Source organism: Myotis lucifugus, unplaced genomic scaffold, assembly GCF_000147115.1.
Source record: "Myotis lucifugus unplaced genomic scaffold, Myoluc2.0 scaffold_201, whole genome shotgun sequence".
In the NCBI taxonomy this organism is placed as follows: Eukaryota; Metazoa; Chordata; class Mammalia; order Chiroptera; family Vespertilionidae; genus Myotis; species Myotis lucifugus.
The window spans coordinates 1,052,400-1,080,057 of NW_005871249.1; the positions used below are offsets into that span (position 1 = coordinate 1,052,400).

At 35.7% G+C, this 27,658-nt stretch overlaps 1 protein-coding gene across 1 annotated transcript in view; it reads left to right on the forward strand.

The window, feature by feature from the left end:
* The first annotated feature begins 527 nt into the window (after positions 1–527).
* The window catches only part of MSR1 (macrophage scavenger receptor 1), a 48,621-nt gene continuing 21,490 nt past the window's right edge, over positions 528–27,658 (forward strand). Inside the window, exons 1-5 of the mRNA XM_023761196.1 lie at positions 528–659; positions 11,287–11,391; positions 16,072–16,185; positions 23,988–24,400; positions 26,515–26,701. Coding sequence (XP_023616964.1) covers positions 11,289–11,391; positions 16,072–16,185; positions 23,988–24,400; positions 26,515–26,701 — 817 coding nt within the window. The 5' untranslated portion in view covers positions 528–659; positions 11,287–11,288. The remainder of the gene's footprint in view (positions 660–11,286; positions 11,392–16,071; positions 16,186–23,987; positions 24,401–26,514; positions 26,702–27,658) is intronic.

Here is a 27,658-nt window from a genome sequence, read left to right on the forward strand (position 1 = left end):
CACTGACCACCAGGAGGCAGACGCTCCAACAGGTAGGTTAGCTTGCTGCTGGAGTCCAGCCAATGGGGACTGAGTGAGATGGGCCGGACATGCCCTGAAGCCCTCCTGCGGTCTCACCCTGGCTGGCCAACTTCCCGCGTCCCTCCCCACCTTGATTGTGCACCAGTGGGGTCCCTTGACCTGGCCTGCACCCTCTCGCAATCTGGGACCCCTTGGAGGATGTCAGAGAGCCAGTTTCGGCTCAATCCCACAGGCCAGGCTGAGGGATCCCACTGATGCACGAATTCATGCACCGGGCCTCTAGTAGAAGATAATAGAGAATAGGAATTTATAGAAGGCATACACATCATAAAAAGGGAGAATTAATCTTCCATATATTCTATTCCTTGTTATAATAACCCCTGTTTCCTTTTCATCTTACTTCTCTTTTTCTTTTGTAATGTCCTAGATGGGAAGACAGATTTAGATTTTGCAAACTTGTACTTTGGTGAGAGTATGATTGAAATGCATTGTTAAGAAAGATTTTCAACACTCAGTGTGTCATTTCCCTTCTTCATGTATCAGATGCTGAAATACTATGTGATAAAGATTTTACATTTCAATTGTAAAAAGTGGGAAGTGGATAAATCAGTTCAGCCATCCTTAGGACAAACAGTAAAGTAAGTTTATTTTAATGTTTTTCCAAAATTCTATTAATTATATGTGTCTCCTCTGTGTCTGTGTGTGTGTAGGATGTGTGAGATATATATGTATATACACAAAATTAATCATTTCTAGTAGATTTTTTATTGTAGCACTAATAATTTCATTTGGTTGTTTCAATGATAAAAAAATAGAAATTTATGCTAGGTGTTCCATGAATGGAAACTATATGTGTGTACATAGAGATATACATAAAATATACTAAATACTTTGCAGGTTAAAATGGTAAGAAATTTTGAGCATATAACTGTATATTTTGTTGAAAAATATTGGCTTTATTCAAAATAGGATTAAATTCTTTAATTAGAAACATTTCCTTAATTTTCACATTATACTTGTGGCTTTAATTTAATATCTTTTATTAGCTTTACATGATAATGTAAGAACTATTGGTTGTGTATCTATCTATGCACTTCTCTGGACTAGTCATAGGGAAATATACACTCAAAATATAAAATACAGATACTATCTTCAGGAAGTTTATTATTTAACTTGAGCACCTTAATATAATATGATTAATATAATATAATATAATATAATATAATATAATATAATATAAAAACATATAATTTGGGTACCTTGACTAGTGTGAAAGTGTACAGACAACTACTATGGAAATATAGGAGAGGCCAAAATTACTTCAAAGAGAGAAAGGACTAATAAAAAAAATGTTCATGAATATGTTAGAATTTAGATTCATCTTAAAGAATGGGTAAGATTTACACAGCATAAAATGGGGATTAGTGTTCTGAGATAAAAAAAAAGTTATAGAACTGAGATTATAAATGCTTTATGCAATAGTTAGAAAGCTGATTTTCTGGAAGTACACACAAATCTAAGCTTCCTCACTCCTTAGTTTTACATTAACTAGTTATTCAAACCTTTTAGGTCTTGGCTTTTGAGCCTTGTAAAATGGAGACAATACTGCTCTATAACTAATGGAGCTGCTGTGAGGATAAAATAGAAAAGGTACAGATAAAAAGGAATTGTTATTTTAAAATAAAGGTGATTCATTGTTTTGATGGTTGTCTGTGTACCAGGCAATTTACAAAAATTATTTTAAGTCCTCACAATAAATCTTTAAATTAAAATTATAACCATATTTTACATATATATAGAAACTGCAATAAAATAAATTAAAATATTTGTCAAAGGTCACATAGTTCAGAAATTGCACAACTAATATTGAATCCTAGACTTAATACTAAAAAAAATGATGCTATTTTTCCTTCACTACCAAGGATGAACTTCAGTAGTACCCGGCACAATATAGTTATGTCCATTTCTTACCTTAATTTCTTCTATGAACACATTTCTTAAGTGTAGAGCTATTGGTTTCTCAAATATGTTAGTTATTTTCATTTTATACACATTTTTTAAACTTCTTATGCAAAATCAAAGTTTTTTTTAATAATAAAAGTTACAAAGTTATTATTTACCCCAAATCTTAAGGATAAAGTTAACCTTAAGAGTTTGATGACAAATCTAAATAGGGATGAGGGAACATTGGGGGGATAAGGACACATTTGTAATATCTTATTCGATAAAGGGGAAAAAAAAGAAGGAAGTCTGCATAAAATATATATTGCATATAAAGAGTTTATTCATATCTATATAAAGATCTCCTGAGGATGTATAAGCAATTGATATGAATAAACAAAACCCAAGAAGAAAAATAGTTACATGGAAATATCTCTTACAAACTAATAACAAAAAATACAAATAAAAGCCACCATGAGGTATTAACTCTTATCAAAGTCAAAATGATTCTAAAGTAAATATTATTGTTGAATAGTGGTGAATTTGTCTTAATATTGTCATACTCATATTTGACTGTAATCTTTGTAAATTTGTATGATCTTTATAAAGAGCAGTTAGGCAGTAGATACCAAGAAGTTTAAAATAGTTTTTCTGCTAACTGGTAGTTTTAACATATAGTGAATTATCTTAAAATAACATTTCAAAAGAAGGCAGATATGCAAATATTTACATTATCTATATTAGTAAATATTGTCCCCTAAAGGAGAAGGGAAAAATTAAAAATAATTACATTATAGAAAAACGACTATATAAATAAGATTCATATATTTAAAGAGTTATTATGTAGCCCATAATTATAAATTAAAAATTATTTGAAATATAAAATATTGATTTGATTTTAAGGGAAATATATAAGACCAAATGATAATGTCATTATGAATCAACTAAGTAACATGGATATTTTATATAAAAGACTCAAATTTTATATAAAAGTATGAAAGTATATTTTTCTTATATTAGGACACAGGATGCTGGAAACTTTCCCCCACGATAATATTGTTATCGTGTTTTTATTATAAGTAAACAAAAGGGAAAACGTAAAAGGCATGTTTCCAAACAAGTTAACATTGAAATTCTTTCACATGGATTTCCTGTCGTAGCTTCTGTAAACTCTTCACCCACTTTACTAAAAGCTGATATTGCAGAGATGTGTTTCACTTCTCATGAGAACACGCTTTTAATAGATAATACAAACTCAGAAGATTTCAGTCCTGTGTCCGTGCATTGACATTTGGTTGGACTTGTAACTCTATGTGAAGTTACTTTTTCTCTTAACCTTGAAAATAACATTTAAAGGCACCTTTGAATTGTGTAAATTGTTAACTGGCTGCTAACTTCATATGTGTATGTTCTTTAAAATTATTTAAAAATTGTAATCATAATGCAGTAAAGAACTGAAGTAATCTAGTAAATCTAATGAATGCGTTTGAGGCAAAGTGGGAACTTTGAGGGTGAAATGTTTTGTTTCAGTTTCCTATTTACACACGATTCAGAGAAAACCTTTTCATTTTCCAGTATATAAAAGAAAAACTTTAAAAATTTTCACAATAGTGAAATACAAACTTTGCTTGAGGCATAACCCTATATATGAAACCTAGTCATCTTGCAAAAAAATATTCTTTCATTAATTTATGAAATTTCTTATAATGTATTTATGTACTTAATTGGACTCTACCAAATGTAAGGAACTTTCTGGTCATTGAACTAAAGAAATAAACACTCCTGAATCATGGATCTAACTTGGGTGAAGGGAGACAGACAATAGACATGATGAATAAAAAAAATGTATTTCATTTCAGTTAGTGAAATTTTTTTTGAAAACCAAAACAAAAATTAAGCCAGGAAGGACTTGAGGAAGTAAAAGAGATATGTTGTAATTTTACATATGAGGCTCAAGAAATGTCACTCTGTGTAAGAGAGTGAGGTTTTAATGGGGAGCTGAGTGAGATGGGAAGGTGTTCACAGGTTTTGAGCAGTGGAGTGACATGATGTGACTTGTTTTGTGAAAGGAACACTCTACAGGTAAATGGAGAATAAATAAGCATATAAAATGGAAATAGTAAGAGTGAAGCTGAGAGACCAGTTGAGAAAGATGATGGAGCTCCAACCAGGATGGCAGAAGGGAAAGTGACAATAGATTGGATATGGAGCATGAGATAAGGAAGACCCCTAGATTTGGGCCATAAGGAAATCCAAGTTGTGATGCTGTTAGACCATTGCATATGAGGTCTGGAGTTAAGAGGAGAGTTCTGGACAACAGACATCGGTGTTAGAGTCATCAACCAGCCTTTAAGTTTGTATTTGAAGCAGTGAGGCTAGTGAGAACACCAAGGGGATGAATAATACAGAAAGAGGACAAGAACTGAGACCTGGCACAATCAATAAAACTTCCCTCAATGTACTATCTCAGTGCAATCTTCAGTATCTCTTCTCAGTAGAAGAGCATGAACATGACCAGATTTCTGGTTTACACACTCAAGGCCTGTCATTTTTACACATTTACTGTTTCTTGATTTCTCAAGAATCTCTTTCTTTATCATACCAAATTCCATGTAGCAAGCAGCTTATGGATGTCCTTGCATGCCTTGGAATACTTTGTCCTATTCCTTGACCCGGCTTTCTTCTAGCCTAGTGTCAAAAGTTCTTCCTTACCTTTAATGCTGATTCTTCTTCCTTTGCTTGTTCATTAAATATGTTTGTTCTCAAGTTTATGTTCTCCATATTATGTTCTCCATTTTTTCCTGAAACTTATTTTCTGTTTGATTTTTTCTCCTAGTATTTGTTAAAGTATTATATTTTGATGCTTGCTCATCAAGTCTTAATTTCCTTCTCTTTTTAAGTATCTCTTGGATTCTCCCCTTTTATTGCCAACTCTATTTCTACTACCAAAGGAGCCTAGCTGTGGTAGAGAAAAATGAGCTTAAATGAAAAAAAAAAAAAAAAGCTGGAATAGAGTGGAAAGAATGGAGGAGGAAGTCAGGAGTTGCCGTGCAATCAGATATGGGTCTGGTGGATGAGAGTGAACTAGAATAAACCCTGACCTCTGATTGACATGACTGTGCTGGGCCAGCATCTCTATTTACCTTTACATTTGACTTTTCCCTGTGTGTCTCTCACATAAAAATAGAAATAAATGATTATAATAAACAGATGATATAAATAGATATATGCCAACACCAATAAATCTTGGAAAAATAAAAATTAGGTTGATGTGGAAAACACACCGTTGTAGCTAATTATATTATTTTTTTTTCTGGTAGCTGGTGGCTCTGGGGTGGGTCTAGGCTTTCCTATGAGCTATCCTAACCTGACAAGAGCCTCCCTTTCCCACTCCAGACCTCTACTTTGTCCCGGAGGCCAGAGGTGTCTGTGTACAGTTGCTGGTTATTTGTGAACCTCAGCTGATGAGGACCCTGGCTCTCAAGTGGCTCAGCCCTCAGGTCCCTAAGTCCCACAGTCAGGCTCTCTCCTTCCTCAGGTTCACATGCCATGTGCTCCTGAAGGGCAGGCGCCAGACTCTGCTCAGGGATGTACTGGAAAGAGCATGGACTGTAAGTGAATGCTCTGCTATCTTGGACAGGTATGAGCTCTCTTCCTTCAGGCAAATTACCTGCCTTATGAACCCCAGTTTCCTCATTTATAAAAAGAAGAAAGTCATGTTGTAATGTGAAATGAAAGGACCTATGAAGCAAAGAATTAGTCAGCCCAACGTCAACAGTGCTGAGGTTGAGAAACCCTGGTCTCTCCTACCATCCTGATGTCAGGGAAGCGGCGGAGGACTCTGGGGGTGGCTGGGGCAGAATTAAAACCTGTCTGGTTCTTTCTCCTGATCTTGCTGTCTCAGTATGTCATCATGGTATCAGTCCTATGCAGCAAGTGTGTGATAACCATCTCTCTGTAGAATAGAAATCTCTCCTAGATTAGGTATATATCTAACATTTCTTATTTCTAAATGGATGCTCATGAGGTAGCCACCCCTGCATAGTGAATTAGCCCCCCTGCAGAAAAATTATCAATGGTGATATTCAACTTTGACATTTGCTTTGAATCCTTTATCAGACCCACATAATTATTTATTTTGTAGTACAGTTTCTTAAAACATTTCTATGTATTGAGATTATATCCAGAAATGAGATGTCTGTTCTATGAGTCATGTTTTGAATATTGTTTATAATCAGATGCATTATAATTTTCTTTGCTTCCCTGTGGAGGGTATATATTTTCCCTTAAGAACTTTTCCTTAGCTAAAACATATTAATTACACTATGTATGAAACATAAGTAATTTGGAGAAAAAAAATAACACATATGTACACTCCACCCAGTTCTAAAAACATTTGTTTGGCCATATTTGTTTCCCTAGTTTAAAAATGAACGTTAAAAGTATAGTTGAAGCCTTCCATTTTATCCTTCCACCCTCAAGTTCTCCACTAGGCCTTGAGGTAATCAGTAATCCAAGGTTGGTTTATATCCTCTCCATTCATGTTTTCATATCTTTACTATGTATATAACCACAGGATATATACTACTTATGTGTGAGTGTGTTTTAAAATTCACTCCCATCAACCATGAGAATGACTGAAATTAGAAAGACTGAAAAAACAAGTGTTAATAAGATACAGGGTAACTGGAGTTCTCAGACACTTCTAGGGAAGCAAATTGGTAAAACCAATTTGGAGAACTAGTTGGGAGTCGCTACTGAGAGTATGCATACTTCTGACCCAGCGACTACTATAGAGTATACCCAAGGGAAATGCATGCACAGATGCACCAAAAGAAAGTTCAAAATGGATCATAGCAGCACTGCTTGTAACAGCCCCGAACTAAAAAAAATCCCAAGTGCAGATGACCCATAGAGTGCATAAATGAGTCGTGGCAGATTCATACAATGGGACCCAGCAGAGCAAAGGGAATGGACAAACAAAGCTACATGCTTCAATAGGAACATTATACATATCAAAAGCATAACATGAAACCAAAGAAGACAGACACTAAATGAGGACACACTTTTATCCTATGTACGTACATTTCAACAATCGGTAGAACCAATCTATAGGGTTAGAGGTTACGATAATCGTTACCTCTGGAGGGATATAGTGAAGAGAGTAAAGAGGCCTTCTGGGATGCTTGGTAAGGTTTGATCTTGTTATCAGGGTGCTAGTTTCAAGGACATGTCACTTTGTGACAATTTATTGAGCTGGTGTTTATGATTTGTATGTTTTTATGTTTTTACATTATTCTGCAATAGAAAGTTTCCTTTGCAAAAAACCTACATCCATGATATCATGTGATGATATCCTTCTACAATTTGTTTTTACATTCAGCAGTACGCTTTTAATATGTATCTACCTTAGCTCATTTGATCTAGTTTGTTTATCTGTTATATCATTGTTGGTTTTTGTTATTGTTTTTTTTAGGATTTTTTTTATTTTAATTTTATTTTTTAATTGTTTTATTGCTTAAAGTATTACAAAGGGCATTACATATGTCTCCTTTTCCCCCCCCGCCCTTGACAATCCCCTGGCCTCCCCTACCCCCCAGTGTCTTATGTCCATTGGTTATGCTTATATGCATGCATACAAGTCCTTCGGTTGATCTCTTACCCATCCCCTCCTGCCCCCACACCCTCCCCGGCCTTCCTGCTGTAGTTTGACAGTCTGTTCGAGGCAGCTCTGCCTCTGTATCTATTTTTGTTCATAAGTTTATAATGGTCTTTATTATCCATGAATGAGTGAGATCATGTGGTATTTTTCCTTCATTGACTGGCTTATTTCACATAGCATAATGCTCTCCAGTTCCATCCATGCCATTGCAAATGGTAAGAGTTCCTTCTTTTTTACAGCAGCATAGTATTCCATCGTGTAGATGTACCACAGTTTTCTAATCCATTCATCTACTAATGGGCACTTAGGCTGTTTCCATATCTTAGCTATGTAATTATATTATTTAAAGAAATGATTCTGAGCTAGATCAGAAATAAGATCAGAGCTATATTTATTTATAAAATAAATAATAATTTATCTGGTGATAATTTACATATTTTAGTCTTTTATATTGGTGCATAAGATATTTGGTGCTTGAAAATGTTCTATACACGTTGATCTTGGCTGTCTAGTGACTTGCACAGTATGTGAGGTAATGGTACAATAGTAATTTGTTGGACTAGCCTACATGAAGGAATAGGTATTTCCATCTTAAAGTTATTGATTGAAAAATATCCCAATACTTACTATCCTATCTAATAAAAGACAAACATGGTAATTGACCGTACCTTTGCCACACCTCCCATTGGCTAATCTGTGAGATATGCAAATTAACCCAACCAAGATGGCGGCTGGCAGCCATACTGCTGAAGCGAGCAGGGGGCTTGCTTGCTCCAGTGATGGAGGAAGCCAAGGTTCCCCGCCTGCTCTGGCCTGGCTCTGAGCTCCGAAAGCAACAAAGTTTCAATTATAGAAGTTAAACTAGGGGTCCTCAAACTTTTTAAAAAGGGGGCCAGTTCACTGTCCCTCAGACCGTTGGAGGGCCGGACTATAGTTTAAAAAAAACTATGAACAAATTCTTATGCACACTGCAAATATCTTATTTTGAAGTAAAAAAACAAAATGGGAACAAATACAATATTTGTATTTGCATGTGGCCTGCGGGCCGTAGTTTGAGGACCCCTGAGCTAAACAAACCCCAGATACCTGCTTTCAGCCACCACAGCCTCAGAGCTGGAGCGAGCAGGAGCCAGCTCTCAACTCCAGTGACAGCAACAAAGTTTCAATTATAGAAGGTAAATAAATCCCAGAATAAAAAAAAAAGAAAAAAAGGAGAGGCTGGGAGCTTCAGTCGCCAGCCAGCCTGAAAACGGCCCTCAGCCCCTCACCCAGACTGGCCAGGCACCCCAATGGGGACTCCCACCCTGAAGGGGGTGCGGGCAGCCTGAAAACAGCCATCAGTCCCTCACCCAGGCTGGCCAGGCACCCAAGCAGGACCCCCACCCTGATCTGGGACATCCTTCAGGGAAAACCAGCTGGCCCCCACCTGTGCACCAGGCCTCTATCCTATATAGTAAAAGGGTAATATGAAAACTGACCCTAACAGCAAAAAGACTGGGAATGACTGGTCACTATGACACACACTGACCACCAGGGGGCAGACGCTCAATGCAGGAGCTGCCCTCTAGTGGTCAGTGCCCTCCCACATGGGGGAGCTCTGCTCAGCCACAAGCCAGGCTGATGGCTGCCAGTACAACGGTGGTTGTGGGAGCCTCTCCTGCCTCCTCAGCAGCACTAAGGATGTCTGACTGCAGCTTAGGTCTGCTCCCCGCTGGCAAGTGGACATCCCCCGAGGGCTGCCGGGCTGCCAGAGGGATGTCTGATTGCCAGCTTAGGCCCAATCCCCCAGGGAGCAGGCCTAAGCCAGCAGGTGGTCATCCCAAGGGGTCCCAGACTCCAAGAAGGTACAGGCCGGGCTGAGGGACCCCCCCCCCCAGTGCACAAATTTTTGTGAACTGGGCCTCTAGTATATATATATATATATATAATGATGGAGCATCTAGTATTCTAGATCCACCTTTAAAAAGAAAGGGAGAAAAAAACGGAATTCTTTCTCCCAATAAAAGTTCTTTAAACCAAAACAGACCTGTAGGTTCTAAATTGCAAATTTATGAAAACATACATGTGGGAATTCTGAGCAAGTATATGGATAAAAAATAACATTCATTTTGACTTATTGAGGCCAAAATTAGATCACTGTATTATCTTTCTGGACTTGCTACATTTTTTCCTCTTTAAAATACACCTAAGACCATCCTTTAAAACAAAAACAAAAACTGTCCCAACCAAAATGTTAGTAACATTCTCTTGAGAGCTACAATGGGATATAGCCATAGCTAGATGCCAGGTGGGCTGACAAGAGGAAAGTGATGCTTGTTAGGAACAGGTGATTGGCAGTGCCTTCATAGTGCACCACAGTCACCCAGCCCTAACATTTGGTTCATGTTTAAGGAAGCTATAAAAAGAATAAGAGTGTAGAATAGGAAAAAAAATCTGAATTAATGTCAAAACCTATTTACCAAGAAATTCTCTATCAGCAGAAGCCCACTTTTTTGGTTCCCCTGTCTCCAAACTTCTATCTTGTTTAAAAAATAATAAAAACAAAACTAATATATGAGACTAATAACCTGACTAAACACAAATCAGATCATTTATTCAACAAATATTTATTAAGAATACTTTATATTCTAAATTTATCAATCAAATGAACTGAAGTGTTTCCAAAAAAAAGTAGTATAATTTATTTTCATGGAAAATGTTTTTAAAAAGTGATCCTCAGATTGCAAGCTGCAGCATTACTAGAGAGAATTAGTTGGATTTGCAAATTCTTGACTCCTCCACCACAAACATTGGAAACTCTGGGGGTAAAGCCCATCAATCTGTTTTTAATCAAGCCTTTAAAATGATTCTGAAGCATCTTCAAGATACAGAGGCACAGATTGTATCATAGAATATGGATTGTACTTTAAATGGTACAAGGATAGGCCAGCCAGTGTGGCTCGGTGGTTAAGTGTAGGCCCATGAACCAGAAAGTCATGGCATCAATGTTTCTATCTCTCTATCCCTCTCCCTGGCCTTCTCTCTGAAATCAATAATTTAAAAAAAAGGTACAAGGACATATTTATGATGCTGCCAATGTATATAATGAGGAGTCCTGAAAAATAAGTAAATAAATACAAGTAAGAAAAGAAAAAACAAAACAAAAACAAAACTAATTTTTTTCTGTAATTCCTAATCTAGTGATTAGATTTTTTTTTCTGCCCAAAGTGATAAACAGATGCCTTGGCAAAAGAAAAACTGGCTCATCAAGTTCTGATAAAAGACCACAGGAAATATTTACTTCAAATTTTGCACAACTATTTTTTCTAAGGGATTTTATTGTTGTTGTTGTTCTTTTCAGCTAAACAACTGTTTTCTATCACTTGGAAAAATATTGTTTTAGCTAAAAAAGAAAAGCTACCTCTCCCACACCTACAAACACAGATGTACATGTGTGCGTAGAAAGATACATGAGTAGGTCCTGTGTAAGTCTGTCTTACTGTTACAATTAAAACTTATGGGTAGGTATAATATACTGATATATATGGTAGATATGTAAATTTAGTTAATTATATTTTCTTGCTTAAATTGAATTTTAATTCTAAAATTCAGTTGGAAACATTTTGCCAAAGGGTCCTAACCATTTTGTATGTAATTAATGTTTTTCCATGTGTTTGACCGAGGTATGGCACAGTGGGATAGCTTTCCCGATCAAGAGGAGGACACGGACAGCTGTTCAGAATCTGTGAAGTTTGATGCTCGATCAGTGACAGCTTTGTTACCTCTGAGTAAGTAGAGGAAGGGTGGGATGCCCGGGGAGGTTGTCCTTAGAGTTATTGACACTATGTAAAATTAGTCTTGTAACCTATCTTAAATATGTATGAATGTTAAAATAAGACTTATTGGATAAACAGGTCTCTCCCTGTCTTGAGAGAGAATACAAAATAAATTTAAATTGAAGTAAGGAAACATTATAATAGATTAAATTAATCCACAAGATTGATTGAGTTATCTGATTTCTCAGCCACTGGACTAGGTCCTGGAGAGGTCTGTGATTGTAGCACCATGAGAGAAGGTGGGGTAGGTGAGAAGAGATTAACCAAAAAATTTATATGCATATATGCATAACCAATGGACACAGACAATTGGGTGGTGAAGGCCTGGGGTGCAGGGAGGGGATGAGCTAGAAGGTCAATGGGAAGAAAAAGGGTACATCTGTATAACTTTCAACAATAAAGATAAATTAAAAAAGAAACTCATAGGTGGTTGGTACTTGTATCAGTTTCTTGTGGCTGCTGTAACAAGTTACCACAAAGTAGGTGACTTAAAACAACAAGACATTTATTCTCTGACACCTCCAAAGGCCAAAAGTCTAAGTCAAGGTCTCCCAAGGCCATAGGCCCTTTAAAGGCTCGAGGCTCAGAATACTTTCTAGCTTCTAGTGCAATGGTTCTCAACCTTCCTAATGCCGTGACCCTTTAATACAGTTCCTCATGTTGTGGTGACCCCCAACCATAAAATTATTTTCGTTGCTACTTCATAACTGAAATTTTGCTACTGTTATGAATCATAATGTAAATATCTGATATGCAGGATGTATTTTCATTGTTACAAATTGAACATAACTAAAGCATAGTGATTAATCACAAAAACAATATGTAATTATATATGTGTTTTCCGATGGTCTTAGGCGACCCCTGTGAAAGGGTCATTCGACCCCCAAAGGGGTCGAGACCCACAGGTTGAGAACCGCTGTTCTAGTGGCTCCTGGTTATCTTTAGCACCGCCCCTTTGTTTGTAACTTCATCACTGCAATCTCTGCCTCCATCTTCATGTGGTCTTCTCCCCTGGTGTCTCCATGTCCTCTTATCCTAAAGACATTAATCAGTGGATTAGGCCTCACCCTAATGCAGTATGGCCTCACTTTAACTTGATCATATCTACAAACACCCTATTTCCAAATAAGTTCACATTAGTTCTCAACAATATCTTTTTGAGAAACACAATTCTGAACATAACAGTGCTGAAACAGATGTTTGTACAGGGTACTAGAAGACTTCAAAAGAAGCAGTATTTGACTGTATTGGAGAGGTCCATTTAAGGTGTGAGGACAGAGGTGCTTTAATTCTGCTAATCCTAAAGCATTTATCAGGAGTTGAGGTGGGTGGGGAAGGAGCCATAGAGATATTTCAGTTAAAGGAAGCAGCAAATGCAAAGTTATAGGATCTTATATAAATTCATACATAGAAAAACCTGAAATACAGACCACAACTGCAAGACATGATGGATCTTATATGCTGTGTTAACAATAGATGGTGGATGAGACACCAATGAGACAAGGAAAAAAGATAACAGTAAAAGCTTTTAAAGGTGGAGATGTTGAGAGATTGAGGAAGGAGAACAGAGTCAATGGGAACAGAAAAAAAGCACAAAAAAAAACACCCACAAAACACACACACACACAATAACACATTTGAGTGTTTTTAAATTGCAGCCTACAGATAATTTGTGATTGTAAATTGGAGGTAAAGGAGAAGATGACTCCTGTGTTTCAGGCTTAGTCAATCTGGCAGATAGAATACCCCATCTTGCTTATATTGTGGTGGTTCTTTTTCTTTTTCCTTAGATCTTTCCTTATTGTTTCCCTTTATTTTATTTTTCTTATATTTGTTTTGTTTTGTTTTGTTTTGTTAATCCTCACTTGAGGAAATTTTTCCATTGATTGTTTTTTAGAGAGAGTAGAAGAGAGGGGGAAAGACAGAGAGAAATATTGATGTGAGAGAAACACATGGATTGGTTGCCTCCTGCACAAGCCCCAACCAGGGCCTGGGCCTGGAGGAGCTGCAACCAATGTACGTGCCCTTGACTGGAATCAAACCTGGGACCCTTTGTTCCACAAGCTGATGTTCTATCTACTGAGCCAAACCAGCTAGGGCTTATCTTTACCTCTTAAATTTTTTTCTCCTTTTACTTTCATTTCCTCATAGAACATTATTGAGCAACTAGAGGCCCGATGCACAAAATTCATGCACGGGGAGGGAGGGGGTCCCTCAGCCTGGCCTGCACCCTCCTCCAATCCACTGTTCCTATACCTTTTTCTTATCTAGCTAACCTCTTCACATTTAAAAAAATTAACTGAAATGCCACCTACTTTAGGAAATCCTCTTTGAACAAATCTCTTTACAATCTGTATTAAGTATTTTCATAGTATACCATTCTTTTTCTTTAGCAGCAACTGAGAGTGGATGCAATCTGCTTCTCATTCTTGGCTCTGAATTCTTTCTTATTGCTCTTGTAATAGCGAAGTTTATGCAGTTTACATTTGCCCTTCAAGGGCTTATATTTGGTTCAGTTTCTAGTTGGCTCCCTGCTTTTTTTTTTAAGCAATAAATTTGGGTTGTGATAGTAAACCTCACTTGCAATCAAGCCTGTAGGTCTCCCTATCTGAATATTTCTATAATACCTATCACTTTAGCATACCAGAGATTGTGTTCATTTATAGAAAATAATAAATGTCACCTGATCACTTGATCTTCTAGTAATATTTTATAGCAAGATGTATTATTCTAGTAATTTCACTATTACAAAACTTAGGCGTACAGAAATAAATCACATTGAACAATAAAGAATGTCTCAAATATCAAAGCATAGTCCACTTAGGGCCTCCCTTGTTCTGTGTCTCAAATATCATAGCATAGTACACACTTCACATGGAACTCAGCTTCCTTTAAAATAGGAGGGGATGCCATACTCATGAAGCAGCTACTTCCACACATTTTTTAATTTAATTCATAGCACATATTCTTTGTACTAATTGTTGGAAAATCACCCTAGCAATTGCCTCTGTTCCTCTCTGTATTCTGATTCATTACTGCGCTTTTATCATCCACTCACTCTAATAAGATTGTGAATTATTTAAGGGCAGAGATCATGACTTGAGCTTGTGTTTCTCTGTCATGGTGCCTAGATAAATACTCAAATGCCATCCAGTCTGACTGTGATGAGAGAGGCCCACGGGATCAGTTGCTGGAGACCTCTAATTTTTATTTAAGGGGCCTCACTTGTTCTGTGCCTTTACAGAGGGGTGAGTAGGGGCTGAGGGAATTCGGGGAAACCCAGACAGAATTCTCCTCCTGCAAGATTTTGCTAAGCTGGTGCCCGGAACCGGAGGCGGCTTCACCCGGGACCAGGGGTGGCTTTGCCTGGGCCGGCTGCAACTGCAGGTACCTGGGCCAGCTTTGTCAGGAAGGACGTCTGGAAGACGTCTGGTCTAATTAGCGTATTACCCTTTTATTAGTATATAGTAGGTCCTCGGGTTACGTCGGAGATCTGTTCCTACCTAGGGTGCAACATAACGCGATTTTTGCCATAAGTCGGAACCCACCTAATAACCATGTACGTCACTCACATGGAGCACATACACAGCAGTAATGAAGTGAAACAGTAAAAAAAAAATTAAAAGAATGATAACAATTCCTGATGTTTACTTGTGGTAAATAAATAATAAAAAACATAAAGCACATATTTACATACATCGAAATAACGGAACTTTTTTTTTTTTATAAATGGAGATGGCGATGTAACCACGAAATCCGACGTAACCCGAGGACTGTCTGTAGATGTCTGAACTTTTGTTTTTAATTTTGGAGTTTACAACCTGAAAACAAAATTTACTTTTTTTAAAAAAATGAGCAACAAGAGCAATGGCCATAGGAAAAATATTTTAATAAATGGTTTTATTAACTTAATCTGAGAAATTTCTTCCTCTTTTATTGAGATTACTTCTACATCAATTTATCTTTTCCACAATTAGTATCCATTATGTGAATCACTGTTTATTATAAATTAATAATACTGAAATGTTAATATGTTCTAATATATACAGAGGATGGACTTCATTGATTCATTCCAAAATTTAGTCAAAATGAATTTTTTTTAATTTCTTATTTTACATTTTATTCACATCGTAAGAGGTATCCAAATACAAAGTTATAGAGATTGGATTATTAAAATAAAATTGTATAATCATCATAGAAAATAAATGTTTCTCTTATCTGACTTAATATAAGAAAAAGATCACAATTACATAGTTACTTGAGGGTTTTTATTTTCACCCAGAATATATTCCCATATGAAACAGAAGAATAACATTGTTTGCATATGTTGGTATGAATATTAAAATGTATCAACTAATGCCCCCAAATGAGACAAGTACAAACTGTAGAAGATACTCACTTTTTCGTGCACGCTTAGTTCATGGGTAAGTAAAACAAATGTCCACAGTGGTGCCTATATTGGCTTAGTCTGTGATTGCCCCTTCTTCCTACTGGATAAACAAGGACCTATCCCCTCCCCCCCTTTTTTATTTCAGTAGGCTTGGTACTTACAATATAACTGCAGATCATAACAATTGTGATTAAGTAAGAGGATTACGTTTTCTAACTGTAGTTTGGGCTTTTGTTTTTTAGGTTTTAAAAATGGCCCTGCCTTTCCAAAGAAACTGAAGTCCGTCAAAGCTGCCCTGATTGCCCTTTATCTGGTTGTGTTTATAGTTCTCATACCCATCCTTGGAATAGTGACAGGTACAGTATTCTAGAGTTCTGAAACCCAGCAGCTCAGCATGTGAATTAGTTACTGTAGAAGCAAAAAAGAAGCACTCAGTGTTTTCTATATGGGAGATTCATAAGGTAAACTTTATATCACAAAGTGTTCCTCAAATTTATTAAATGAAAAAACAGATTCTTCAGAGTTACTCAGTGAAAGAATGGAAACAATGAAATAGAATAGAAAATGAAATATTAAGATAAAATATAGCTGTGGAAAGGATTATTTCAAAAATATATTATCCTCTGAAGTCCTATAGATGTCTAGTGGTGGTCACAAATTTCAAGGTAAGTATTCTAGTTGCCAATGTGAAAATATGAACATGATCATTTACATTAACAATGCCTAAAATATAAAAGCAAGCCAGTTGTTCAGATAAAGATCTACTCCTAGTATTGAGAGCAGAAAGAAATACTCCTGTAAGTCTTAAAAAAAATAATGGCTTACACTTCAGTAATATCTTTACAGTTTATATGCTCACATATTTCATAAGGCCATTATTTAAAACATCTCTAAAAATTAGAACAGTTTACTTGGGCTCAACATAATGTTTTCCAGGTACATATTTCTTTGGAGAGTCTGACTTGAATTGGGGATAGATCTGAGGGTTTCTACAGGGGTGGCTTGCATATAACTCAGTGAAATTTGTAAGTATTATTCCCCTCAGCAGCATTTTTTATGTATTTGATTGGCATTTGCATTTATATATCTTGTAGCTCTCCTTTCTCTATGACTGACAACATGTCTGGGCATATGATCTACTAAGAGATAGGCTGGGAGTAAGATACATTTTTTGTGCACAGACTAATCAGCTTAAAGAGAAAATGTTCCTAAATACAAGGCCAAACCTTCTCTGCTAAGAAGCAATCTAAAGGAATATTCCAAGACAGAGCCAAAATTATGCTAAGAAAGAAATGATAATAAAACAACAATTGTAACTGTAGCTTTCGATTTTAGGCACTCACTATGTTCAGGAACTGGGCTATAAATTTTCCACAGATTGTCTAAATACACCTTTCCAGTTACTCCTGAGTAGACATAAACTCACCCTCATTACTCACAAAAGGAGTTTGAGACTGTTCAGTAGTGGAGCTGTAGTGCCACCCACAATACTTGACTCCTAACCTCTGTGGTCTACTGTCTTCCAGGGTAATTGGGTTTTTAGCACAAAATATGATTGACCAATAAAAAAACAAAAAAGAGTTGCTGTAATTTCAGCCAGGAAAATATTTTTTCCAGATAAAGATTAACTCCTATTTTGGCCATTAGAAACAAAATGAAAAACAAAAACTAATAACAAATGAAACCAATCAGTCACTCAAACCAACCACAGCCATCTAAGAACCTGATTATCTCTCATGAAACTAACTTCCTGATGAACTCAGGTTATCTGTATGCTGTTTATGTAAGTGCTTATCTGTAGTTTCAAAGACACAACTGAAAGATATTTTATTGTTTGGGATTATTAACAATAAGCCAGTTATGATTGGGTTAATTCAATTGCCTTTATACAAAACATGGTCTGTAGCGCCAACCCAAGAGTGCAACTACTTTCTAATAAGCCAGTGCAGAGCATGGACCGAAGTCTGAAAAGAGCTCAGGGTTCTCAGCAAGTTCAGGATCTCTGAGCTATTCGAAAATACTATCAAGTCAACACATTTAATTTAGGGTTGACAATGATTTATCTGAAGTGGTTTTGTTTATTAAAACTATAATTGTACCTATTAAGATTGACAAGAAGTTTAAAATGTTCAAATCAAATAAGTTCATGTTAGCACCCAAATTCATCAGAATAGGGAGATCTTGCCATGTTTATCACTCTTTTTTTTTTTAATTTTTTATTTATTTATTTTTTATTGCTTAAAGCATTACAAAGGGTATTACATATATGTCCTTTTTTTCCCCCCCGCCCTTGACAATACCCCGGCTTCCCCTACCCCCCAGTGTCTTATGACCATTGGTTATGCTCATATGCATGCATACAAGCCCTTCAGTTGAACTCTTAACCCCCTCCCTCCTGCCCCCCAACCCTCCCCGACCTTCCCGCTGCAGTTTGACAATCTGTGTGAGGCAGCTCTGCCTCTGTATCTACTATTGTTCAAAAGTTTATAATGGTCTCTATTATCCATGAATGAGTGAGATCATGTGGTATTTTTCCTTCATTGACTGGCTTATTTCACTTAGCATAAGGCTCTCCAGCTCCATCCATGCCGTTGCAAATGGTAAGAGTTCCTTCTTTCTTACAGCAGCATAGTATTCCATCATGTAGATATACCACAGTTTTCTAATCCATTCATCTACTGATGGGCATTTAGGCTGTTTCCAGATCTTAGCTATGGTGAATTGTGCTGCTATGAACATATAGGTGCATATATCCTTTCTGATTGGTGTTTCTGGTTTCTTGGGATAAATTCCTAGAAGTGGGATCACAGGGTCAAATGGGAGTTCCATTTCCAGTTTTTTGAGGAAACTCCATACTGTCTTCCATAGTGGCTGCACCAGTCTGCATTCCCACCAGCAGTGCAGAAGTGTTCCTTTTTCTCCACATCCTCTCCAGCACTTGTTGTTTGTTGATTTGTTGATGATAGCCAGTCTGACAGGTGTGAGATGGTACCTCATTGTTGTTTTGATTTGCATTTCTCGGATGATTAGTGACTTTGAGCATGTTTTCATATGTCTCTTGGCTTTCTGAATGTCCTCTTTTGAAAGGTGTCTATTTAGATCCTTTGCCCATTTTTTGATTGGATTGTTTATCTTCTTTTTGTTAAGTTGTATGAGTTCCCTATAAATTTTGGAGATTAGGCCCTTATCAGATATGACGTTTGCAAATATGTTTTCCCACGCAGTGGGTTTTCTTGTTGTTTTGTTGATGGTTTCTTTTGTTGTGCAGAAGCTTTTTAGTTTGATGTAGTCCCATTTGTTCATTTTCTCTTTAGTTTCAACTGCTCTAGGAGCTGTATCAGTGAAGAAATTGCTTCGGCATATGTCTGAGATTTTGTTGCCCTTGGATTCTTCTAGAATTTTTATGGTTTCCTGTCGTACATTTAAGTCCTTTATCCATTTTGAGTTTATTTTTGTGTATGGTGTAAGTTGGTGGTCTAGTTTCATTTTCTTGCATATATCTGTCCAATTTTCCCAACACCATTTATTGAAGAGACTATCTTGGCTCCATTGTATGTTCTTGCCTCCTTTGTCAAATATTAATTGAGCATATTGGTTCGGGCCGATTTCTGGGGTCTCTATTCTATTCCATTGATCTATATGTCTGTTCTTGTGCCATATCACTCTTGAATAATGAACAATTGATCATCCATTTACAACTTTAAGTTGTGGATCAGAATATATTCCAAAAAAAGAACTAAAATGCAATACATATCTTTATTGATACCAAAAAATTGCAATTATAGGCCAAATATGCCCCTGCTAAAATAATAGTAATCACTTTGTTTTGGCAAATATGACTTGGTGGGTTGTTGAGTAACACTCGGTATCTGAAAGAGGAACTGCACAACAAATGAGAAAGAAATGACACGAGATAATTTTGCAATATTGGGGGACCAGGCGGGCAAGTCCCGAAGGACTTCCACCCATGCTCAGGCTGCTCCAATCTTTTATTGATCTGGAGTAGCCCTTAGGGTAAGGAAGTTTCAATGACACACAGATCAGCGGACAATTTCCAGGAATAGACAAGGTATCTGATTAGCTCATCAGTAGATGATTTCCAGGAATAGGCAGAGTATTTGATCAACAATAATCAACAAGGATCTACATAAGTATCTAAGGAATTAAGTCAACTAAGGTGGGGATGATGCTTCAACTATTATTACCTAAATTAACTGGGTGGTTCCTAGATTAACTGGGTGGTGCACAGTTCTGACCTTTGCTAGGACTTCAAAGGTTACTAGCTTTTGGGGGTCTCTGTCTAAACTCAGCTAGTGAAGACAATGAATGGACTCCGGCAATGGGTGAAGTAAAATGTTGTACATAAAACTCCGCTTAAATTTAAAGTGTCATATCCATGAAAAGATATTCCTTAATTTTAAAATCTATTCTATATGCTCTCTTTTCTTAAAGAACCTACTGGATCACTGCCTTAGTAGAACAGCATAATGTCTCTGGACAATCCTATCTAATAAAAGAGTAATATGCAAATTCACCATCACTCCAACACACAAGATGGCCACCCCCATGTGGTCAAAGATGGCTGCTCCCATGTGGACACAAGATGGCCACTACAAGATGGCTGTCAGGGGAGGGCAATTGTGGGCAATCAGGCCAGCAGGGGAGGGCAGTTGGGAGGGACCAGGCCTGCAGGGGAGGGCAGTTGGGGATGACCAGACTGTCAAGAGAGGGCAGTTAGGGGTGACCAGGCCTGCAGGGGAGGGCAGTTGGGGGGAACAAGGCCTGCAGGGGAGGGCAGTTAGGGGCAACCAGGCCTGCAGGGGAGGGCAATTAGGGGCACTTGGGCCGGCAGGGGAGCAGTTAGGTGTCGATCAGGCTGGCAGGGGAGTGGTAGGAGGTGATCAGGCTGGCAAGCAGAAGTGGTTAGGGGCAATCAGGCAGGCAGGCAAGTGGTTGGGAGCCTGCAGTCCCAGATTATGAGAGGGATGTCCGACTGCCGTTTTAAGCCCAATCCCAGTGGGCCTAAATGGACAGTCGGATATCCCTTGAGGGGTCCCAGATCGGAGAGGGTGCATGCTGGGGTGAGGGACACACACACACACACACACACACACACACCCATGCATGAATTTCATGCACTGGGCCTCTAGTCAAATATAATTCAATATTAATATATATAAATTGTCACTGAAATACTGCATATCCTTTAGCTCAGAATAATATAGATTTTTGGTAGGAAAAGGTATTACCAACATGAAAGAGTAAATGTGATCCACGGAATCAAATATAACTCTCTCCCTAGGTCTTTACACAAGCCCTACAAGCGTGTCTCCTTTAAATGTAAATAGAAAAGTCAAAAAATGCCATCTCTCCAATGACAGTGAGAGAAATGAAGATCTGAAAATAGGAACTCTTGGATTCATGATACAGAGATAAACATTCTTAAAAAAAGTAGGGATCAAATTAGTTCTCATTCAGAATTTGGGGAAACAAGAACTGTTTTGTTTTTAAATCTATTAGTAAAATGTAACCTTTATTGTCAATCCATGTTTAACTTGATGTCAATTAAAAACCCTTGGTCATATGACATTTTGTTATATCAGGTGTCTCTTTTATATTGTGAACAAGAGTTTCTTTACCCATATAATATAGAAATTGTTTCCAGTATAACTAAAATTATATGGTTGAATAATTATATCCATATGCCTAGTAAAATAAAGCACAGAGATTACTGTACTTATTGCAATATGGAACTTCCTCCAATTTTTTATATTACACAATATTAATTGCTCCTAATAATCAATGATATGCATATAGAGGCACAAATCACAGATAGTGAATCCAAAATATTAACAATAACAAAAAATCTGAAACTTGCCAAATGCTTATTATGTGCCAGGATATATTCTAAGGACTTCACATAAAATAGCTCATTTAATTATTTGAACACTGACTATTAGTATCCCATTTATATAGAAGTGAAATAGAAGCATTGACACCTTAATTTGCCCAAGGTCACAATTTGTAAAGGAAAGAGCAAGAATTGTTAACCCAAGCAGTTCTAATCCAGAACCTGAATTCTTACCTGCTAACTAAAAAATAATAATAATAATAATAATAATAATCACCATAAAAGGAAATAAGGGACACTTTGAATTTCAGTCTATCTTATTCCCAGTGTTTTATACTTAGTAGGTGCTTAATAAATAAATCATAGAATTGATGAATTCATAAATGAGGCTGTCAATCCAAAAAGTGTTTCCCACACTTAATTTAATAAATGGGATACAATCTTAGTAAGAAATATACTTTTCTTGTACAACTTGTTGATAAATTAAGAAGTATAAAATTATGCACACTTAAAATGGCCTCTGTTGTGGATCATATAAAAATGTAGTCACATTTAGCTTAATTCAGTTAAGCTAAATGTAAAGAGAATGTAACTAGGAAAATAGGTTATACTGTGTGTTTTTAAAAATTGGGATTTAAGTACATATATAATTTAATACCTATTATAATAATGTCTACAATAGCAACCATTATCAACAGCTTCTTTAAGTACTAGTAAAGGTGGTAAAATCTGTTTTCTCTGTAACTAACATAACATTTTTCATGGATAAGGCACTTAAATTTGAATAGAGTTTTCATGTGTGCCATATGTGTGCTATGAGATTTATATGCCTTATCTCGTTTATCCTTAGTACCACTGTTGAGATAGTTACTATTTCTAGATCTTTGTGAGGACTTAAGCAAGGAGAAGATAACTAACTTGCCCAGAGTAACCCAGCTAATAATGAGGAGTAGAGCCAGTTTCCAGAATCAGGCAGCTTGACGCTGTGTAAACACCAACGTCTTATTTATATAACAGGTACCCTGAGCTATGGGTGGAAACTAAATGTTTTTTCATGTGTATTTCATTTAATTCTCAAAAACCTATAAAGATGGTACTATTTCTATATCATCTTTACTCAGAAAACTGACAGGTCAGGTATAGCTGATTATGTAGATATATTTTTAAACTATGGGAAGTTAATTATTTTTATTGCTTAATAATGGTCAGATATGGAAAAACTTATATAATAAAACTAAGAGACATATACTAGTATATGTAGATAAAAGGTATAAATGATAAAGAAAAATATATAGAGATATGGAAAAATAAGAAAATCTTAACCATCACTGATTAGTGGTAAAATAGTATTTAATGTTTTCTTTATTTTATATAAATATGTATTATTTTTATCTGCAAAGTCAATGATTTTGCTTTTCATTTTTTGAAACTGTAAACATATTATATTGTTCTAGATCATTTCAGAAGGATAATTAGCTTGTTTAGAGAATATATGTCTATTTGGAAGTACAAATCAGCAGCTCTGTATGTCCCCAAAATATAGTCTTGCTTTTGTAATAATAATATGATAGTGAAAACAGAGTCAGATTTGATATATGTTCACCAAAATGTTAGCATTTAACTTGGAAGAGATTAATGGTAAATAGTTTTTCCCTATTATTTACCTTCTCTAAATTTTCGCTATGAATATATATTTCATAGTAGACAAAGACCAATCTTATAAAAGTAATACCTTTTAAAGTAAGAATATTATTTGTCCAATTTTTTGTTCCACCAACTATAAATTAGGCCTGTATAAACTGAAAATGACAATTCTTTGCCAGCTTAATGATAGGATGAGGAAGATGAACCAACAATTTATTCATACAGTGGATAACACTAATACTTCTACTTTACTAGGTATTTTATTATTATCATCATCATTTATCTTGATGAGAACTAATATATTCAACATACTAACTTCAGATACTCTGTTATCTCATTTTATCTTAACAACAGACCCAAGGAGTAGGGTACAGTGCACTTTATAATCTGTGGAATCTCTCTTACTGCAAAAGCCAAATGCAACGGTCCAGGAGATTCTTATACGCAGCAATTCAGAAAGAATGGCTTAATCCTGGAATAAATTCTAAAGTAAAGTGGGAATAGGAGATTGTCACCCTCTCAGCAACATGCTACTGTGGATCATACATTGTCTACTTAAAATAAATACCTGATTTGGGAGAGCATTCAGAATGTTAGACTGGGATGATATATGCATCTAAGGAGGCAGGCCATGACTCTGCTTATTTTTGCTTAAATATGCAGCTCAACTCCTAAAATGGGAAAGGAAGAATTGCACAGTTGGTTCAATTAATGCCAATGACTCATCTCAGAGTCTCATGGGAAAAGGACATGACCGTGAAGAGGATATAAAATTTCGAGAAGTTGTCACAGGAAACCTGAGCAGCATGGAGAAAAGAATCCAGTATATTTCAGATACACAAGCCAATCTCATAGATTCAGAGCATTTCCAAAATGTCAGTGTAATGACTGATCAAAGATTTGATGATGTTCTTCTCCAACTGAGAACCGTGGCTTCCTCAGTCCAGGAACATGGAAATGAAATAGACGAAATCTCCAAGTCATTAATAAGTCTGAACACCACATTACTTGCTTTGCAGCTCAGTATTGAAACACTGAATGGCAAAGTCCAAGAGAATACAATTAAGCAACAAGAGGTAAGAACTTTCTTATTAGAAGGCCGCATGCTGACACTGAATTCATTTAGCTCCTAGCTCCTCGGAGGAGCAGGAGAGCAAACATTGCAAACCCTGATTGAACATCATCCTACCTACCCAGATTCCTTTCAGAATCTTACCAGGTCTCAGATAGATTTAACTAGTTCCTTTTCCAGATTCCCAGCAAAAAGGAAAATACTTTTCCATTGGATATAGCCTCTCAAGGTATTTTAGTATAATAAAACCTGGTATAGTATCTCTTGCGGCTGCCGAAATCAATTCCGAGTTTTAGATGACCTTAGCAGATCTGGGGAGGTGGGCACTCTGTAAATTTTACAATAGACCCCCCAATTTTTTTTATCCTCATCCCTTACATGGATAACCTTAAAAATCTAGTTTAAAATAGTTTGTCACTCCCAGGAATTATACATAACTTTTATGTGTAAACTAACTATAACTTAAAAATGAAAATTTGAATAATGTATTACATGTATTATCATAATAGCATCAAATATAAAAGACAGAAGAGCAAGATATATTCTAGACCAGTTGTAAGCAAAAGTTTCTTTTTAAAGGGTCAGGTAAATATTTACCTTTGAGACTACATGGTCTATGTCGAAACTACTCAACTCTGATAAAAGTAGAGCAGAGAAACAAAACGTTATCAAAATAGATAAGGAGGTTTGGTACATCAGAAAGAGAAAAGGCCAATGCACAATGGAAAAAAACAAGAAAAGACTTGAAAGGAAAAGTAATAAAGAAAATATAAAAAATTATGATTTGGCACTTAACCTTATATAGTTTGAAAAGCAAATTAAGTATCAAGAATTTATTGTGTCTACTTTTACGCTGCCAAGTTAAATATATTGATAGTGCCAAGAATTTAGGTGCAAAAAGTAGGCACTAATGTACAATTAGTAAGATTTTAAAATGATATCAAGTATTTGGAGAACAGTGTGAAAATATTGAAAAAAAATTTAATATTTACACCCTTTGATCAGATTCTCTTTCAGGACGCTGTCCTATAGAAACACACACATATATATAAAATGATGTTCAGCCCAGCCAGTGTGGTGCACTGGTTGAATGTTGACCTGTTGGCCTATGAACTAGGAAGTCAATGATTCCAATCCCAGTCAGGGCACATGTCCGGGTTGCAGGCTTGATCCCCAATAGAGGTTATGCAGGGGGCAGCTGATCAATGATTCTCTCTATCCTTCTCCCTCTCTGAAATCAATAAAAAATTTTAAAAGATGTTCATTATAGCATTATTTAAAATTGTAAAATATGCGCAGCTCAAAACTCTAATAGGAATCAAATAAACTATGAAAAATACATGCAGTATATTTCCATTAAATTATTAAATATAAGGCAGCCTCTAAGTATTATAATAGGTAGATATATTATTGAGTAAAAATTTAAATATATTATTGAGTCAAAAATTAAAGCATGTCCCAGATCAAACAAGTACTATCTCTCTTGTTCACAATCTCTCCATATATGCATATATGCATGCAGGCATATAAATGCCATTAAAAACAAAATAATAATGAAATCTCAAATACAGAAGCAATAAAAATTAAAAATAAGATATTGTTAATATGCTAGTTGAGATTGTATTGAATATGAAAAGTGATCCTGAATGTTCATTTCCACCGGAAAATATGGCATTAAACTTTGTTATTGATATAAAACAATTATATATTCAATCTGTCACATTCACAGAATTGGAATACTAAATTTTACTATAAGTACAGTATAAAAAAGTTTTACTTCAGATAATTAAAAATCATATCACAAGTGTTTTAAAATTATTTTATTAGCGTTTTGACATCTATATATTTGGAAATAGAAGAATACCTTAGATATATTCAACTAAGGGGGGAGCAGGGCAGAGGGTGTGAATATTCAGCTGTTCAGTCAAAAGAGGAAATGCTTCAAAACCAAATAATTAATCTTTTAAAATAGTTCTCTAATTTTTGTATTCTTATTCTATAATATTCTTGTAATATTATATGTATTTTTTAAAACCTGGCTTCCAGGGTTTCTTAAGCTTACATATTTTTTAAATAATGGTGTAACAAAAATTGTGGATGCTTGGTTATGCTTCGCAGGAGATGAGTAAATTAGAGGAGCGTGTGCACAATGCATCAGCAGAAATTATGTCTATGAAAGAAAAACAAGCACATTTGGAACAGGAAATAAAAGGAGAAGTGAAACTATTGAACAACATCACTAATGATCTCAGACTGAAAGATTGGGAACATTCTCAGACACTGAAAAATATCACTTTAATTCAAGGTAAAATACCTTCTTTTCTTTCAGAAAATGATATATTAAAATGTAATGATACACATGAGATTTGATCTTCAAAATCCTATGACTTAAAATAGTTTTTGAGCATACATTTACTACAAATATCTATAGAAAGAAATCTTCAGATCATATTAGGACATGGTAAGCTAACAGTCTCCTGGTATCCTTTAAATAGAAAGGGATAAAAAAAAAAAAGAAATCTTAAGTTCTAATGAGTCATTGTTCCAAGTTTTCTGTAAGGCACAAAGTTCTCTATCTGTCTATAAATCAAGCTTGTTAATTCTCTTTTTCAAAACTTCCAGATTCTTTCTTATGTTTTACACTATTGTATTATTAATTAGAAAAATTTTTGAACTCTCCAAAAATAAATGAATTTGTCCATTTCTTTTTCATTTGTTTATAAAGCAAGGTGAATTTGCAAATTAGTATTTTTACACTAGCTTCTAATTATTTACATTTTTAGTATTTTTCATATTTACTTTCAACCTTTGGTATTCTTTTGTTTAGGTTCATCTCTCATAAAGAACAAGTCCCAGAAGACTATATAGAGTACATTTTTGTTTCCAATGCTTACAATTCAGAAAACGTAAATAATGTATATTTATAGATATATACATATGCAATAAGAAAGCTTATTTTTTAAATGCAGGGAAATGAGACACACAAACTTCATGTTATCTTTTTAACTATCTTTGAAAAGGAAGTAGATGAATGAGTCTGGTAGAATGTAGATTAGATACCTATTTCTTGGATTGCAGGGATGTTCTCTTTATTACTGTGCAGTATAGCTTACTTATAGAGAATACGTATATATTCTTTAATTATTACATTAAAATAGATGATAAAATTTTCATTAATCAGCTTTCGCTCTAACTACACTTTAGATTTCAAATAAAGATCCTAAACTTTACAAATCCAAATCTAAATCGTTGATTCTTGAGC